The sequence below is a fragment of the Hoplias malabaricus genome, chromosome 16 (assembly GCF_029633855.1).
Source record: "Hoplias malabaricus isolate fHopMal1 chromosome 16, fHopMal1.hap1, whole genome shotgun sequence".
In the NCBI taxonomy this organism is placed as follows: domain Eukaryota; kingdom Metazoa; phylum Chordata; class Actinopteri; order Characiformes; family Erythrinidae; genus Hoplias; species Hoplias malabaricus.
In genome coordinates, this window is record NC_089815.1 from 7,323,261 (window position 1) to 7,339,990 (window position 16,730).

At 39.1% G+C, this 16,730-nt stretch overlaps 1 protein-coding gene across 1 annotated transcript in view; it reads left to right on the top strand.

The window, feature by feature from the left end:
• The window catches only part of mical2a (microtubule associated monooxygenase, calponin and LIM domain containing 2a), a 41,288-nt gene extending 25,145 nt beyond the window's left edge, over positions 1 to 16,143 (top strand). Inside the window, exons 14-21 of the mRNA XM_066647633.1 lie at positions 504 to 703; positions 837 to 931; positions 1,104 to 1,175; positions 1,307 to 1,444; positions 2,914 to 3,021; positions 10,668 to 10,848; positions 11,407 to 11,480; positions 11,585 to 16,143. Of these exons, the coding sequence (XP_066503730.1) occupies positions 504 to 703; positions 837 to 931; positions 1,104 to 1,175; positions 1,307 to 1,444; positions 2,914 to 3,021; positions 10,668 to 10,848; positions 11,407 to 11,480; positions 11,585 to 11,962 (1,246 nt within the window). The 3' untranslated portion in view covers positions 11,963 to 16,143. The remainder of the gene's footprint in view (positions 1 to 503; positions 704 to 836; positions 932 to 1,103; positions 1,176 to 1,306; positions 1,445 to 2,913; positions 3,022 to 10,667; positions 10,849 to 11,406; positions 11,481 to 11,584) is intronic.
• The last annotated feature ends 587 nt before the right edge of the window (positions 16,144 to 16,730 follow it).

Sequence of the window (16,730 nt, forward strand, 5' to 3'; positions counted from 1 at the left end):
CGATTTTTTGTTATATTTATTTATCCCCAGTTTTTTGTTACATTTTCACTCCAATTATTATTCACCTCTTATTCCACATATTCAGTAAGTCTCCCCATTTATACATGGTATCACCAGCCATGGTGGGCTGGAGGTGAAAATGTGCTTCATTCAAGGCACATAGGGCCAGCCCACTGATGTTTTATAAACTCTATAACTGGCTGCTGATGCAACACCATTGAAGAGTTTAGTCAGAGGAGAACTCAGATTGTCTAAATCTGTCAAATAAACTGACAGAATCCTGGGCTACCTAGCACCATTGGCAGTGATGGACACAGTGGGAGCCACCCCCCACACACACTCAAAGAGAAAGGTCAATTGTGCTCTCTAAACCTCCCTGCCTCAGGCTGCTTTGGCATCACCTGGATGATAATTTGTAATCTCCATTTGATAAGGCCCTAGTCTGGAATTCATAAGACCATAAGATTAAATAACTGTATTTTATTACTCTCGCCATCCTGCAGCAATTATGATTCGCTCAGTGAAGAGGATGCTGCTCAGAATGCACAGCTAGCTTTTGATGTGGCTGAGAAAGAGTTTGGGATAAAGCCGTTTACCACAGGCAAGGAGATTGCATCAGGCCAGGAACCAGACAAGAACAGCTTGGTGGTTTACCTCTCCAAATTTTATGAGCTTTTCAGGGGAACTGCTCTGCCACCTTCAGGTAAGACACATGCCCTCTCAGAGGACTATTCTAATTTTTAAAAGTTGAATACTCTGAAACCGTCATGTTGTGATCTTCCTGTTCCTGCATATACCCTGTTTTATTATACATTTATACATCTTTTTTATTGCAGCTTCTAGAAGAAGGGCTAATGAAAACAATGATGAATCCTCCCGGCCGGTTTATAGATCACTAAGCTTAACACAGCCCCGAAAACGGATCCCAAAGGTAGGGAGTGGTGCCCATTAATCAGCTGTACTCTTATCTCACTTCAAGCACATTCTGTCCAAGTTTATTTTGGCATAGAATCACAGTTCTTTTCATTTCAGTTATATATGTATAGTACTTTGAAGTTGTTGCAACACTATTTATCACTGTTTGTTCTTCCTTTTAATCTCAGGATGACAAAAAATTGGACAATAATGATTCTTTTTATAAAAGAAGACGGAAGGTTTCCAGTTGTTTGGAAGAGGTGAGTTTATCATTTAAAAATAATTTTAGAGAGTGAATAAATTTTTAGAGCCTGTACACGCTAATAGTGTTTGATTGGGATGTAACTATTGTGTATAACAGAGTTTGTTGTTGTTTGTTTCTCTCTGCCAGGCAACAAACTTCTCCAGTCAGAACTCATCTTTACCATCTGAAGGTCAAGACCTGAATAAAAACAAGGTCAAGATTTTATCCTCTCAGCTTCTGGCAAAGTTCGAGGAAACCACACCCAGCTGCACTCTCCGTAGGCAGGTAAATATCCACAAGGCTCTCTATTATTTCAGAGTACCTATGCTCGTAAGTGATGGTTTCCCGCACTGATCCTGGAAAATCATTTTGCCTTTGTTATAGCTCTGCTGAACTGTGATATCTTACTCCTTTCTCCAGTGACCTCTTTCCAGTAATTCCCCCTTTTTCCTGCTGTTCTGCTAACACTATTTTCTTGCTCTCCCTGAAACTGCTGCTGGCTTAATCATCTCAGTCTGACTCAAATGTTGTAAGGCCTCCAAGGCCTCCATCACTCGATTTGACTGAGACTCCACCCTTCAACAAACCCAAGAAGAACAATCCACCACCTCCACCCCCCAAAAGACAGGTATAGCTCCAAAATCATTAGTTTCCTTTCAAACATCAGAAAATGATGCATTAATCCTGCTCAACCAAGTTTGTTGCCATCAGTTCATTCTGAAAAATGTGAACATAAACTTAATCAGCCTGCTTCTTATCTGAGACCCGGCCCTGCTCATGTGCCATGTGTTTGCAGTTTCAGGCAGCAGCCTGCGTCAAACATGCAGAGGAGATTCCAGCTTCTCTGCTGGCCACACCCATGGCCAGTCCTTTGTGTGTTTCCTTAAAACCTATTCGGCCCACATATACCTTATCACGCACAGAGCCCAGTAAGGCAGACGCATCATCTCATGTAGAGACCCCTAAGATTCTACCTCAGTCACAAAAGTTACCCTCTGGGACATACACACAGTCGCACACACAGCCCCCTTTTGAGAGACCTCAGAAGGCATCAGAAGCCAGCCGTCATACCTCCTGTCACTCTGCCATACTGGCCATGAGAGCAATGATCCAGCGTCTGGAGAAGGTGGAGGATAAGATCAGCCAGGTGATTTCCTTTCTTTCCCTTGTTTCTCCCTTCCAATTACTCCCTCTATCCATGTGCTTTTTCTTTTCTGTTTTCTTGTCTTTTCTGTTTTGCTTCCTCTGACAGTTCTCATATATTTATTCTGCATAATGTTTCCCCTACTGTTAAAATTAGTAGACTGATCACCGAGCAATCTCATGTGTATAGATACTAATCCTATATTGCTGCACAATATATAATTAGTACCAGTATACAGGTATGTTGCAAGATGAACACAAGTATAGTTTTTTTTTAGTTTATCAGCGGTGTTAAACGGTACTTACGCTTCAGTCATTCACTGGATTTGTTTAGCGTAGTTTTAAGTCTTTTATTTCATGTGCTGTGTGTGCCATATTTGTGGTTTCTAGCTCTAAACACTACAGCATACAACATTTTTGAGACATCAGTGCCCATGATCAAAACAGCACATGGATTGGATTATAACCTGTAGGCCTGGAAGGACTGCTCCAACAATCACTAATAGACATTTTCTGCTGGGACTCATTCTAACTAAGGGTTTGTGTATATTCACCATATATTCAGATATTTTCTCCTTCATTACTCTGCTGCTCTCTCTGTTCTGCTTTAGAGGAAAGCTCAGACTCAAAACACTAGAGAGTTCCACAAAAAGAGCATAAAGGAGAAAGCAGTCCACTTGAGCTCACTGTTCTCAGGTGACAGCATCTCGCTGCCTCAGGTGAATATATTGTTGTTTTCATGGTCTGCTCACTATTTCACTCACCTGCATGGGTTTGACTTTCAACTACCAATGGTTCTGTGATGTCATTGTTTTACTTTACTCCTGTTAGTGACTGATTTAGATAAAAGTCATTATCTAGTATACAGATATAGTATGGGAATTGCATATGACCGGTGGGTTGGATTCTATGCCCGCTTGTTCCCCAGACACTGTCAGGACTTTGGACATTTTTATATGCACTCATTGCCTTTACAGCTACAACAACATAAACACTGAGTCACTTTTCTCTTCACCTGTGTTCTTCCTTTGTCCTGTCTATAGTAGGATATGGGCCATCCAAGTACTTCAGGCATTTTTATATTAATTACCTGAGGTGTTATAATGAATAAATAAATACACATGCATGACGTATTTCACATTGCCCTTTTTGATAGTATTACACCCAGTAAAATCACATTAGGCATATATTATTTTTAAAACAAGTCATTAAAGTAAATGTGCTCTGCTTGTTCCATTACATTCTTTATTGGGCCTGGAGAGAGAAATTTGTGGAAAGTAGCTACAATTCTCCCAGCAAGTTGGGTGCTATAAAGTTCTCCATTGTGAACTCTTAGGGGCTTTCTGCTGTGGGATAGATGTCTCTGAGGATGTAAGTGTAGGTTCCAGTCCCTCTGTTATTGGGTTTAATCTTTTATTACATGCTGCAGGAAAAGCCATCAGTTCAGGTGTCCATGGATAAATCAGAAAAAAAAAACTCTCAATGCAGGAATATTATTTTCTACAGCAGTACAAGCCCGTACATTATCATTGTGAAGCTTTTTATACACTTTCGTATATGAATCCAAGAAGAAAATGAACCTACTTTGGTTAATATTGCTCAGCCGTTCTTCCTTATTTGTAATCCAGTAGCAAATTGTATATACCTTTCTAAGCCTTCTACTCCTGAGAAACACCTCAAGAGTGATTTGATGGGGTTGATGTGCACGTTCATTTCAGAGCCCTGCAGCTGCATTTGAACATATCCTGTTAATAAGACTAGATATTTTCTATGAAATTAGATTTAAACCCTGGTATTTTTGTGTGTATCTTTTATCTTTTACAGTGAAAAAATAGTGCAGTCAATTTAACTTATTTGGATGTTATGGAAACGTTTAAATATTTTGATTTCTCAAGATAATGACCTTGCAAAACTTTGTTTTTCTGAGATGTCACGCCATCCCACATAAACATATGCGCTAACTGACTCACAGAGACCTGATGAATATAATTATTAAGATGATCCTTTAATATTTTAAAAGAGTGCTGTCTCATTACCTTGATTGCTGCTCAACATTGATTTCCTCTACTAAATGTATCTCCTCCTGCTCTGCACAGACCAGTTCCTCTTCTCTGTCCACTTCTCCATTACCTTCATCACATCCTCCTTCAAAAAGCACTGCCACTTCCTCTGCTTCCTCTACCCTCTCATCATCAACATCTCTGCTTCAGAAACAGGTAATGGACACCTTCCATTTCCATCTGTTTCAGCTAAAACCTTTAATACCCTTCCATTAAAAACATGCTTCCTCTTTCATTTTCTGCAGTCCCCGCCTCCTTTCAAACCATTTGATGCAAATAAGAGGCCAAAATATCTGCCTTAACAGCTAGACATGCAGCTTGTGATACAGGAAATACTCAGGATTAACCCCTTTGAACGCCCAAGGTCCATATGTGTTCTGACTAATTTCTAGTATTTTTTTTGTTAATTAATGTATTATTTTTAAAAGAGTAATGATGCAGGCTCAAACGTAGTGATCTCACATAGTGAGATTTTGCTGGGATAGAGTGGCTGAGGACTCACATTGTTCAAAATGATTTCTCTCACCTCCTAGAGAACTTTTCGTATATTCTAGATGAGGCAGGGGACATGGAATCTGAATAGACTGTGTTAAAGACCTCACTGTGAAGTGGCTGAATATAGCTGTGTCAAACACTTGCTGGTGCCTGTTACAGTGGCAACCCAAGAACAAGGTGGTGGGTGCCAGTGTTGAGAGAAGGCTTCAATTGGAACGGGGAAGCTGGCTTTTTGTGGCTGGCTTAGGGAACTCCTGATTCAACAAAAGGGTAACAGCATGCCAGAAAAGACAGAAGCAAAATCCAGAGCAAGGGAGAAGTCTGGAGAGGCTATTGAGGACTTTCAGGCAGCTTCAAAAGTTCTGGAAAACACTCTGGCAGCTCAGGAGGTGAAGGGGTTGACACTGTACAAGGATGATGAAACTCTGAACTCAACTAGGGTCTTGATGGACATTGGAAGGAGCATTTTGAGGAATTCCTAAACCGGAGAGAAATGCCTCATATGCAGGAGGTTGGGCCAGAAAATTCTGTCATGTCAGATTTCATTTCCTTGGCTGAAATTGTTAAGGTATTTGGAAGGTTGTTGAGATTTACCTTGAATTGGTGAAGGTCCATAATCATGGGGGTCTGTCTTGGCTGATATGACTCTACAATACTGCATGGACAGTGGATTTTGAATTTGTACTCTGAGAGTGTGTGTTGTGTTTGCGTTCTTGGCAGTAAATCCTGCTTGTTCAGTGTGGGCATTGAACTCTCCATTTCTGTTCCTGATATTCATGGACAGGGTGGCAAGATGTATTCTGGGACAGGCGGGCTTCAGTTGAGGGCTTGGGAGCTGTCATCACTGCTATTTGCAGATGACATTGTTCTTCTGGCTTCTTCATATGGACGCCTCCAGTGTGCACTTGGGCAGTGGGCGGCAGAGTGTGAAGTATATCAGCACCTTCAAATTTGAAGTCATGGTTATCTCCTGGAAAAATGTGGCATGCTCCCTCCTGGTAGAGGGAAAGAAACTACGCCAAGTGAATAAGTTCACATTTCTTGGGGCCTTGTTCCCAAATGATGGGAAGAGAGGTCACGAGAATAGGGATAACTCCTGCAGAAATACACCTGGCATAAATAATAATATAATGATTAATAACCAATAACAAATCATTGGCTTCAGATTACTGGGGATGAGAGAATATAAGTTGCGTTTGCCAAATGGGCACATAATTGTGACACTTACCAAGAAATTGTAGGTGTGAGTGTGTGAGTGAATGTGTGTGTGTTGCTCTGTGAAGGAATAGCACCCCCTCCAGGGTGTATTCCTGCCTTGCACACAATGATTCCAGGTAGGCTCTGGACCCACTGCGACCCTGATATGAATAAGCGGTTACAGATAATGAATGAATGAATGAAGAAAATAAGAACGGATTAAAATAAGAACCAGATTACATGGCATGATAGCACTTTGTTCGTATAGAGTGGATACTTTGTGGTCTGATGGCATACTGAAATATACAAAGGTTTTACAAATGTAGGTCAATGATACAGTGATAGTGTTATTATGCCTACTCTTAATCTTGACAAGTAATATTTGATACAACTTTGATAAAATATAGTTTTATCAAGAGATAAATATACAGATATACAGTTTTATCTTTCATTTCCGCTTACCAGCTACCACCCTATAATTACCTTCTTATTCCAGTCTAGTCCATCCTAGCGTTGTTAAAGAAACAACAGTGCCAACAAGCCTGTAATTTGTCTGGTGTTGTTAAGGAATGCTCAGCATTCAGAGACATAAGCTAGGCATTGATATCCTTGTTTGACCTGTTTGTCTAAGAAGTGAATTCTATTATTTTATAAACTGTATATGCTTACTGTTGGTCATCCTTCCATAACTTCTGGTTCAGGTCAGACACATCACTCTGTTCTTAAAATGCACTCATTCCTATCTTAAGTCCATCACACTTTTTCCCAGAAAGCAATTACAAGTCCCTCTCCTAACCCCTCTCTCCACACTTCATCCTCTCTGCTGCTCCAACAGGTATCACCATCCCTGATTTGATTCTAATCTACCTTCAAACACATTAGATTTTGACTAATTATTTCAGTGCTTGAGGTATTAAAGAGTTATTTATAAGTAAATATACATAGATGTTATCAGTTAAAGAAGCAGTTATAATTTTGCTCATTTAATGGCTCAGATAAACGAGACTATTTAAACTGTTATAACAATAGCCTTAGCTGACAGATTTGCATCTATTTGTTGAATTATATTCAAGTAAATAACTGACATAAATATGTGAATGAGGCTGTTAAGTTAAAGAGAATAAATGTCACATTAATAAAAAGTATATTTTTGGCTCCTGAAATATATATTAATCAGCATAGGCTAATTATTAATTCTGTTTATTGTGTATGGCCATTAACATGTATTTCTTTGATAAAAGTATGTATTTAACTCTTCATTAGTCACCCATTACCTGCTGCATCCTGTTGGTAAAAGTATAAACACTTGCTAATTCATATTATTCTCTGCAATATGTTTGACAAATTTGTTTATCTACCTCCACTAAGCACAGGCAATTTTACAAATTCTAGACAAATTTAGATTATTTTATTTAATATTTTTAAATAAAACAGATTTCCTTCATAGTGCTCAAAAATACCAGGTAGGGCCCGCCACAAACCTAATTAGGATGAAGTGGTGGAAGAAGATGAATAAAAGAATAAATAAATATTTCCGTGTCAAACATAAAATATTGCAAAAAATTGTTTGTTCCTATTTGACTGTTTTTAATACAAACATTTAATATTTTGTAAAATTTTACATATTCCTTTTTCATCAGAAATCTGCACTTCACTCTCTGACAGACCTACTTATTTTTCTGTTACCTTTAACAAGACTCATACGCATCAGAAACCTGAAATTCATGTTTGTGAAAACGAGATGCAGAAACACTCACTGAATAGGTCACATCTGGTGAGTGTCCCAAAAGTGAAGCACAACTATATTCAGCTACGTAATTACAGTGTGAAAACATTTCAACTGTTATTGAACTGACAGAGCTAATGCACAGTTAGTCTTTTAACACATAATGGAAACATGCTTACGTCAACTGATCTTTGCAAGTGACATTATTATTGCATACAAGCAAAGTTGTAGCTGTAATTTTAAGTGAGGTTGTGGTTGACACATTAAATGACCTTTTAATTTGTGGTTTCAGTTAAGTAGTAGCAGCAGCATGTCCCGTTTTAACCATCAAAAGGAAATTAAGTTGCTTCAGTGGAGCACAGATAGACCTCTATCCTGATCCTCTTCAGTAGTTTGCTGTATGAGATTTATGAGCGATTTGCAGCTGAGCTTAATTTTCATTTAAATATTCCCTTAAGTAAAATTGCTTACAGGACGTTGCTGTCTAATTAATAAACATGTTTTAATTTATTACATCAGCAGCTGTCCTTCACATCGTGTGTGAAAATTGCATGATGAATGGACCAATAGAAATGCTCCATTTTTTTTTATATATTCACTTCCATTGCAAGTTAAGAAGGTTATTTCCTGTATTTAAGCTATATGTATTTAATTGGGGTGGCATGGTGGCACAGCAGGTAGTGTTTCAGTCACACAGCTTCAGGGTCCTGGAGGTTGTGGGTTTAAGTCCTTCTCCAGGTGACTGTCTATGTGGAGTTTGGTGTGTTCTCCCCGTGTCTGTGTGGGTTTCCTCCAGGTGCTCCAGTTTCCTCCCACAGTACATAGGTGTATGTGTGTGAGTGAATGTGTGTGTGTCTACTTGTGAAGGACTGGCGCCCCCTCCAGGGTGTGTTCCTACCTTGCGTCCAAAGATTTCGGGTAGGCTTCGGACCCACTACAACCCTGAACTGGATAAGGATCAATGGATGATTTAATGTATTTAATTGGACAGTGTTGATATATACACTTGTGTTCTCCCCGTATCCAGAGGAAACCCACGCGGACACAGGGAGAACACACCTAACTCCTCACGGACAGTCACCCAGAGTGGGACTTGAACTCACAACCTCCAGGTCCCTGGAGCTGTGTGACAGCGACACTACCTGCAGCAACAATAATAACAATATAGATAGTGGTCTTTCAATAACAGTCTGTGACATGCGTTAATTAACCATCCTTTTTCTGTGCCCTTCTTTTCCCTTATTTGAATATAGTAAACAGCTAGGAATGCTGTTTTCTAAAACAGAAACTCAAGGGCAAAACTGAATAACTCACATGTGATGAGTTTCCCTTAAATAAATCCTAGACAAAAGCATAGCCATTATTTTTTTGTAAAATATTATTCAAAGCTTGTAGTGTTTAACCTCTTTCCCATGAATAAACAATGAAAAATACAATACATAAATAGGTGAAATATCTATTAATCTGATTAAATTCGTTTTTTTTTTCACAACAATAGCAGTGTTAACTTCTATAACACTGTGACAAAACATAAGCCCCTCAGTCTGTGTAAGGCTCAGACAGTAGATATCTGAAGATGCCTGTTGAAACATACTTACACTCTTACTCAGATTTCCGTGTGTATGTTAGTCATTGGTGCATTTGGCTGAGCTATGCACTTGGTATGGAGTGATGGCATGTTGCCATGTTCCTAAGTTGACTCTGTGATGAGGGATGGGCTGCTCCGCCTTTGCGGTAGATTCATAATAAAGCAAAGCCGAAGGAGCATGCAGTAGGCCCTGAAAAATTCAGCCATCTCCACTGAACATGCATTCCTCACAATCCTCTTCTCTCCGGCCAGATGTCTGACCTGAAACACTTTTCCTTTTGCTAATAGAACCCGTTTTATTTTTTTATAACGCGTTTTATTAATCCTTCCTCCTGCTGTCTGCTGTACAATAAGGCTTAATAACTGCATAACTGTCTCTCAGTAAAGAAAGCAAAAAGTCCTGTTTGTTATAAAAAATACTCCAAGCACCACAAGAATTTTGTTTTTTTTTAGACATGCAACCCGTCTTTCAAAGCCTGTATCAGATAAGAATAATTCAAACTCAGTTTCACAGTGCAAAGAACAAGTTCTGTATCTTGTCTAGTAAAGAATCTTATCTGGCTCCATTCTGCTTTTTTCACATTCTCCTCCTCATTCTCATGCTTTCATTATCCTCTTTACTGCTTTCTAACTTTTCCTGACTTTCCCTGTGTTTTGTCGGCTGATAGTGCACTGTGGGGAAAGTTTCTCTTGTGGTGGGAGCACGAGCTGAGACACTGCTCACTCTCTATGAGAACAATCACAGGCCAAAAGAGACATGCACAGATTTGCCGGTAAGCCCCATGTGCAGACCACAGATACCAGCTCCTTAAAAATTATTTTAAACCCAAATTTTGGTCGTTAGAGTGCAATGCTACAGTCACATTTAGATAGAAGAATTATTGCACTCTGAATATTTTAATAATTTGAAATAATTAAACCCCATTCTGAAGGCTAGGGGTTTCCATTTCCTTACATTAATTTATTTTCCATCCCAAAGTAGAAAGTCATGCTTCCAAAATAAAATGAGCCAGGTCACATTAGATTTAGAGATTCTCGGTTCTGAAATTAAGTAAAAAACTGAGTATTATATTCTCTGGATGCCTCTCTCATCCCTAATCCCTATTTTATGGGATATCTTTATTTGAACATATGTGAGTATTTTGTTTATTTAGGTTTTTCAAGAATTCACGTTCTCTTCTTTGTCATCTGTTGTTAAGCAGCCCCCAGTGTGGGCTCTGTTCCAAGACTTTGCGCATTCCTATGGGACTGTGGTCTAGATTTTATGCTTCTGACTGGGGTTTCTTCTCTGTTTCTCAGGCTCCATTGAGGAGGGATTTTCGCAATAGCCTGTGTGATGTGTGTCATGCCTGTAAGAAGCGTGTGTATGTTGCTGAGCGTCTGAGAGCTGAGGGCTTCTCCTTCCACAGAGAGTGTTTTTGCTGTGACACCTGTAGCACACCCCTTAGTCAAGGTGGACATGCTTTCGACTCAGAGCAAGGTATGTCAACACAGAACTCTTGATTAATTTACTGTATTGTATATGATTTATTTTGTTCTTTGGCAATTTTAGTACCATATACAAACACAGGCAGGTTACCTACAAACAGTGATTACACATGCATTGTATTATATACAGACTGAAATTTTCCAGGATTTTGTTTTAAGGAGGGTGGCACGGTGGCGCAGCAGGTAGGTGTCACAGTCACACAGCTCCAGGGGCCTGGAGGTTGTGGGTTCGATTCCCGCTCCGGGTGACTGTCTGTGTTGTTGTGTTCTCCCCGTGTCCGCGTGGGTTTCCTCCGGGTGCTCCGGTTTCCTCCCACAGTCCAAAAACACGTGACCCTGAATTGGATAAGCGCTTACAGATAATGAATGACTGAATGAATGAATGTGTTTTAATGCTTTTAGCAGTTCAGAGTACTGACATTACCCATGACATACTTTATAAAGCACATTGTGACTAAGGTTATCATATTAATGATTGCATTCTGTCATAATGCCAAGTCCTAGTGCTTTGTGTGTAGTGTAAATAATATGTCGTTTTTTGCTGTGACAGGGAAGCTGTACTGCAATCTCCATTTCTCTCAACGTAAATTTGTAAAGTGCAGAGAGATATTTGAAACACATGTGGTAAGCATTCACTGTATCGGTCAGTCTGACCAGATTTCATGCATGCATTTCATTAAAAAAATATATAGCATGACAGCATCTTTTTAATGTTTTCTTTTCTTCAGCCTCCCGATGGTGCAGTCCAGAACAATACTCAGCCCAGTCCAGTCAGCCTGGAGAGTTCTCAGAGGCAGTGTCCAGGTACCCTGTCCTCTGTGTTGAAGAGAATTGTCAGCTGGCCCCTGCAGGCAAGCCGGGCCATGTGCGCCATGCCTCAGCGCATGGCTAATTGGCTGGGTGGGAAAGTTCGGGACGTGGGTCTACACCTCAGGGAAAATGCAGAGGACTATGCCTTTCTGTACGAGCTGCTGAGCGTGGGCTTGCCCCTGCTGGCTGCCCTGCACGAGCTCCTACTGCAGCTGCAAGCTGAGGCTGGACCTTTGAACCTGCAGCCCCTGCAGCAGTGGCTGGAGCAGCACTTGGGCCATGGCCTGTTCACTTAGACCCTCACATGGCCCTTTTTAGCTTCTCCAGTTTTCACCAAAGCTGTGCTAAAGCTGCCTTATTGTTTGACTTCCAGTGGTGAAATAATGACTTCTCAAAATTCACAAAATTGATGCAGGGTCAGCTAAGAATCGCTGTATCCGTAACCAGAATATGAACTTTTTTTACAATGAAAAGTGATCACATGGCATGCTGCATGAACTTTAGGTGACTTCAGCTCGTCATTTGTTTTCATTGCCCGGGAGTTTGGAAGTTGAACAATTGGTCTTGGAGTCTTTCCAGCCATTTCTTCTCTCCAGTTAAAGCAGTTTAAATTTCTTGAGGTTATAAAATGTTAAAAGGGAGAGGAGGCAAGAAAACGTTTGGAAAACCAAACTTAATGCACTTTAATGAGTGAGTCATTTGGATTCATACCTATAGAAGAGTCTGTTTGGGGGTAATTTTTAATGTTTTTATAACTATTAATGATTTTTAGTGTGAACACTGCATGTTTACTTAAACAGACTGAGGTAGTCACAGCTAGCATTGTCTGCTTGCAGTCACATGCGATGAAACTGCCAAACTAAACAGGGTGTTTTCATCTAAGCCAATTTTGCATTCTGCTCACTGATATCAAATGTTTACAAGTGCAAAGAGAATGAATTGTGGAGTAGAGAAGATTTTACTCAGAGAATATAAACTCAGTCAAATGAAATTACTGAGTTGTTTTACATGAAACCAATGGGCTGAGAAAGAACAATCAAATTCTGCCCTTTTTATCTATTGTTTTGTAAATGCTCCCACAATTTTTCTCAACCTGCTAAACACATATCTTCAGAGACTTGGCTATATAAAAAGGTTTAAAATTGAACTATAATATGCAGTTCTATACCCACAAAGCAAATCAATGCTATAAACTCTCTGTGCAATTTAATCTTCAGTTTTTCTACATGTTTAGATTTAGATCTATTATCCAGTTGTTTCTGTAATGTCCATGCACTAGAAAGGTAGTTAGGTTCTCCGTGGGAATCTACAACACCTGTTGCCTACATTGTGTTACATTTTATAGTCCATAGCAACCCCCACAAGCTTTGGGGAATTCTTTGCAACTTTAATGGAGATCTCGTGGTGTTTATTAGCCTTTTATATCACTAAACAAACAAAACCAAATTTGGACATGACATGTTTCACATAATTATTTACATCTGTGGCAGGTGGAAAACAATTTTATTATTTTTTTTGGTTTGTTGGCCAAACGATTTCTTTAAGAATAACACTGCTATACATGTTGGTGCCATCTGTTACCAATAGTGAGCTTCCAGACTGGAGCAGGATCAGTGGAGGATGTGTAGAATTTATTTGTGAAAACGTCTTGTTGCACACACCTTGTACAATGAAAAGGTCACAGACACACATCCCCAGATTTATCATCACAGATGTCACAATACACGTTCCTCTATTCTTGATAAGAAGAGTGAAATCAAAGCAATGAAAACAGTTCAAAATGGAATACATTACTAGAAGTCACTGGACCTTCATCTGTGCCTGGATAAGGAATTTTCAGCTACCTACATTTGGATACAGTGTTATAGTTCTCCATAAAAGTGCACCAGAATTGTACAGTCTACATGCACTGAACCTATTTCAATTCAGATTCCTGAAGATCACTGAGACTTAGAGTGGCATGGATGGTGTAAGGACAAAAACATATTTTTATACACTGGATGGTTTGTTTTGAACTGTGTTATTCCTCACCAATGTTTAGTTCTATGTTTAGGTTAATGTTATCTACTTACAGCATTAGGGTTTACAGTGAAAATACCACCTTTCCTGTCAGTCAAGTCAAAACACTATTAAGTATGTAAATAAACATATTTTTATGGGGCTAGCTTTCAGTTTTAAAGAAATCTGAAGAATTTTTTATTGGATTCTAAAGCCCAAAGGAATTGGTTGTACAAGGTTTGTCAATTTTTGAGATTTTGGACAATGTCTATACTGAAATATCTCAAAGGATTGGTCATTTATAATGGCAGTTTTGATTGGATATGATATAAATGAAGGGTGATATTTGCTTTACTGTATTTACAGTATGCTATATGCCAAAAACGATGCAGACAATGACATGAAATGCACAAAATGCATGTTTTATTTTTACACAGTATGAAGCCTTGCTCCACTGTAGTTTATGCTTTATCTTGATATCTGGTTCACATATATACGCTTACATTCATTTTCCTTCTGTTTCCTTCACTCATAGTCTTTCTCGACCAGTCTCCTGATAAACCCTGAGTCATGACAGACTCGAGGTGATCACCAGCCTTGTCACAGCATGAGTGATCTTTTGCACAAGTGTTCAATGCACTGCCAAGAGGGTATTCATTTTCCTCTGCATGGCAAATTGACCAAAACTATTCTACATGCACAATCATTTGTGTTAATACTTTCAATTGATCAATGCAACTGAGAGTATTAACAGAAAGTTGGCCCTGCCTTTGCTGCAGTACAAGCTTCTACTCATCTGGGAAGGATTTGATTGCAATCAGCCACAAAAGCATCGGTTAGTTTCCAGTACTGGGGTTGGAGGCTTAGGTCTGGATCGCAGATATCCAAACGTACATCTCATACCAAAGGTATTGGGGTGCTTTATTACCCCAGAAAACACAGTTTCACTGCTCCAGAGCCCTTTATACACTTCTAGTTGACACTGGGCATTGGGCATAGTGATCTTAGGCTCACGCAGCTACACCAGATGTTTCCCATTCTATTAAAAATGCTTTTCTAGAAAGGGTGCAAGCTGCTTGAACATTTGTTTAGTCAAAGGGTGCTTCTTAAAGGAAGTGAATTTACAAATTAGAAGGAATGTTTGAATATTTTGGATATTTAATGAACTTGAACTCACTTTGCTAAACCTATTTGCAACAGAATATACAAATGTAGATTTTCTTAGAAATAGGTAGTGTCTACCTCTACTTTCCCTTCTTATTTGGGTTAAGTTTGTGCAAGTTTTACCCTCACAAATACCCAGGCTTATGTCACTTGCTCTTCCCACATAGCTGTTTGTAGGAAAGTGGATGTACACCACCTTTATCTTGGTGCTAACATAACTTTGCTAATCCCATAGTAAGAAATTAGCATGTGTTTGTAGGCCCGTTCATGACTTATGTAATCATCGCATCACGGCCTGTTGGCAGTACTTCTGTCTAAATATCAAAATCAGCACTGCTAGGTTTGCACATGTTGAACCTTCTGCATGTGTATAGTTCTTCTCTGTCATTTGGCGGGCATTATTTTTCAGAGTGACTCACAATTTTTAAAAATTTTACAGAGGTAGACTAATGATACATTACAAATCTTGCTCAAGGGCCCTTGTTGGTTTTAGAGTTTGTTTGCCAAACTGGGGAACCCTAACCAGCCACAAAGGAGGACCTGTACTCTATGCAAACTAGAATATTAGGCAATGCTCTGACAGTCGCCTCATCAGTAAAATGACCAGGCTCTTGAGCAGTGTTATAACATACCTCCCTTTTTTCTCATTCCAACTTTGTTTGTATCACAGAAACATGCTTCCCTGAGATTTATTTCTATTTTCACTGCGTATCTCTGTTTTTACAGCAGCATGCAGGAATTTGTGAAGCTGCATTTGATATGTCGCAGTGCTGAGGGAAAGGAATGCCTCTCATACGCTCCCTTTCTCCTTTTGGTTCTTGCACATGCATGGCTGATGGCTGTAGATGTCATGACTAACAGGAATGTTCCTTGTGAAATGTCTTTAATTTTCTTGTTGGCCATCTTCTCCATACCTTTTATTTATTCTTCTCTGTTTCAGAAGCTGCTTATGTTACTGAAACCCACCAAGAACTCTCTTTTTTTTTCTTTTTTTTTTTTTTAACAGGATACAGTGTTTCATATCTTTTTTTATTATTATTATTTAAACCTTTTGTCAAACATGTTGTAAAACTGTGTGAAAAAAGTCTCAACTATTTTCTGATTTTCTGTACCTAAAAGTATTTGGCTTCCTGATAAACCAAACACATCTATAAAGTGACACAAGCAATCTGTATTGCTACGACTTGATTAGTTCATAAAAACCTGTCATTCATGTGAATTTCACGGATATTGACTGATTGACTGTTTTGAAAACAAAATTTTGCTGGGTTTTTTTCTTTTCTTTTTTTTTTTTTACCACATTTTTGTGAAATAAACGTCTGTATGTGTAAATGACATTGGTGTCACCCTTAGTGGCATGAACTCTGAACATTCTTTCCACTCATAGAAGGAGCCATATTGCTTTCTGGCCCCAGGCTAAGCATCTGGTGTAAGAGGGTGCCATAGATTTGGATTGGGTTCATGTCCTCTGTAGTACTGATAAAACCCAGGGACCTGATTGTCCCTCGGTGAGATTTTTCTTGCAGCTGAGCAATCGAAACCAAGCCTTATTGTAAAATACGCTTAATTTACACAAGTCTTTCACTTCTAGGATCTTTTCCTTTTCTCTTTTGAGAAAAAGAGAGCAGTAATTTCATACGTCACATTGGTGATCTCTGTACAATCTCACATTGTGCTCAGATCTGTTCAGATAATAACACTTCTATTAATCTGCAATTGAAAAAATGCCTGTAACTCTAATTTTAATGTGGTGTCACGTTTTTATACCCGATATTTCTCATATCTTCTTTAAGTCTAATGTTATTTGGAAGGAATTTTAGGAGGACACCGTGAAGAACACTCACCTGAGCTATCGGTGAGAAACTTTACAGTAAAAAAATAATGTTCTCTGGGTTGTTCTCT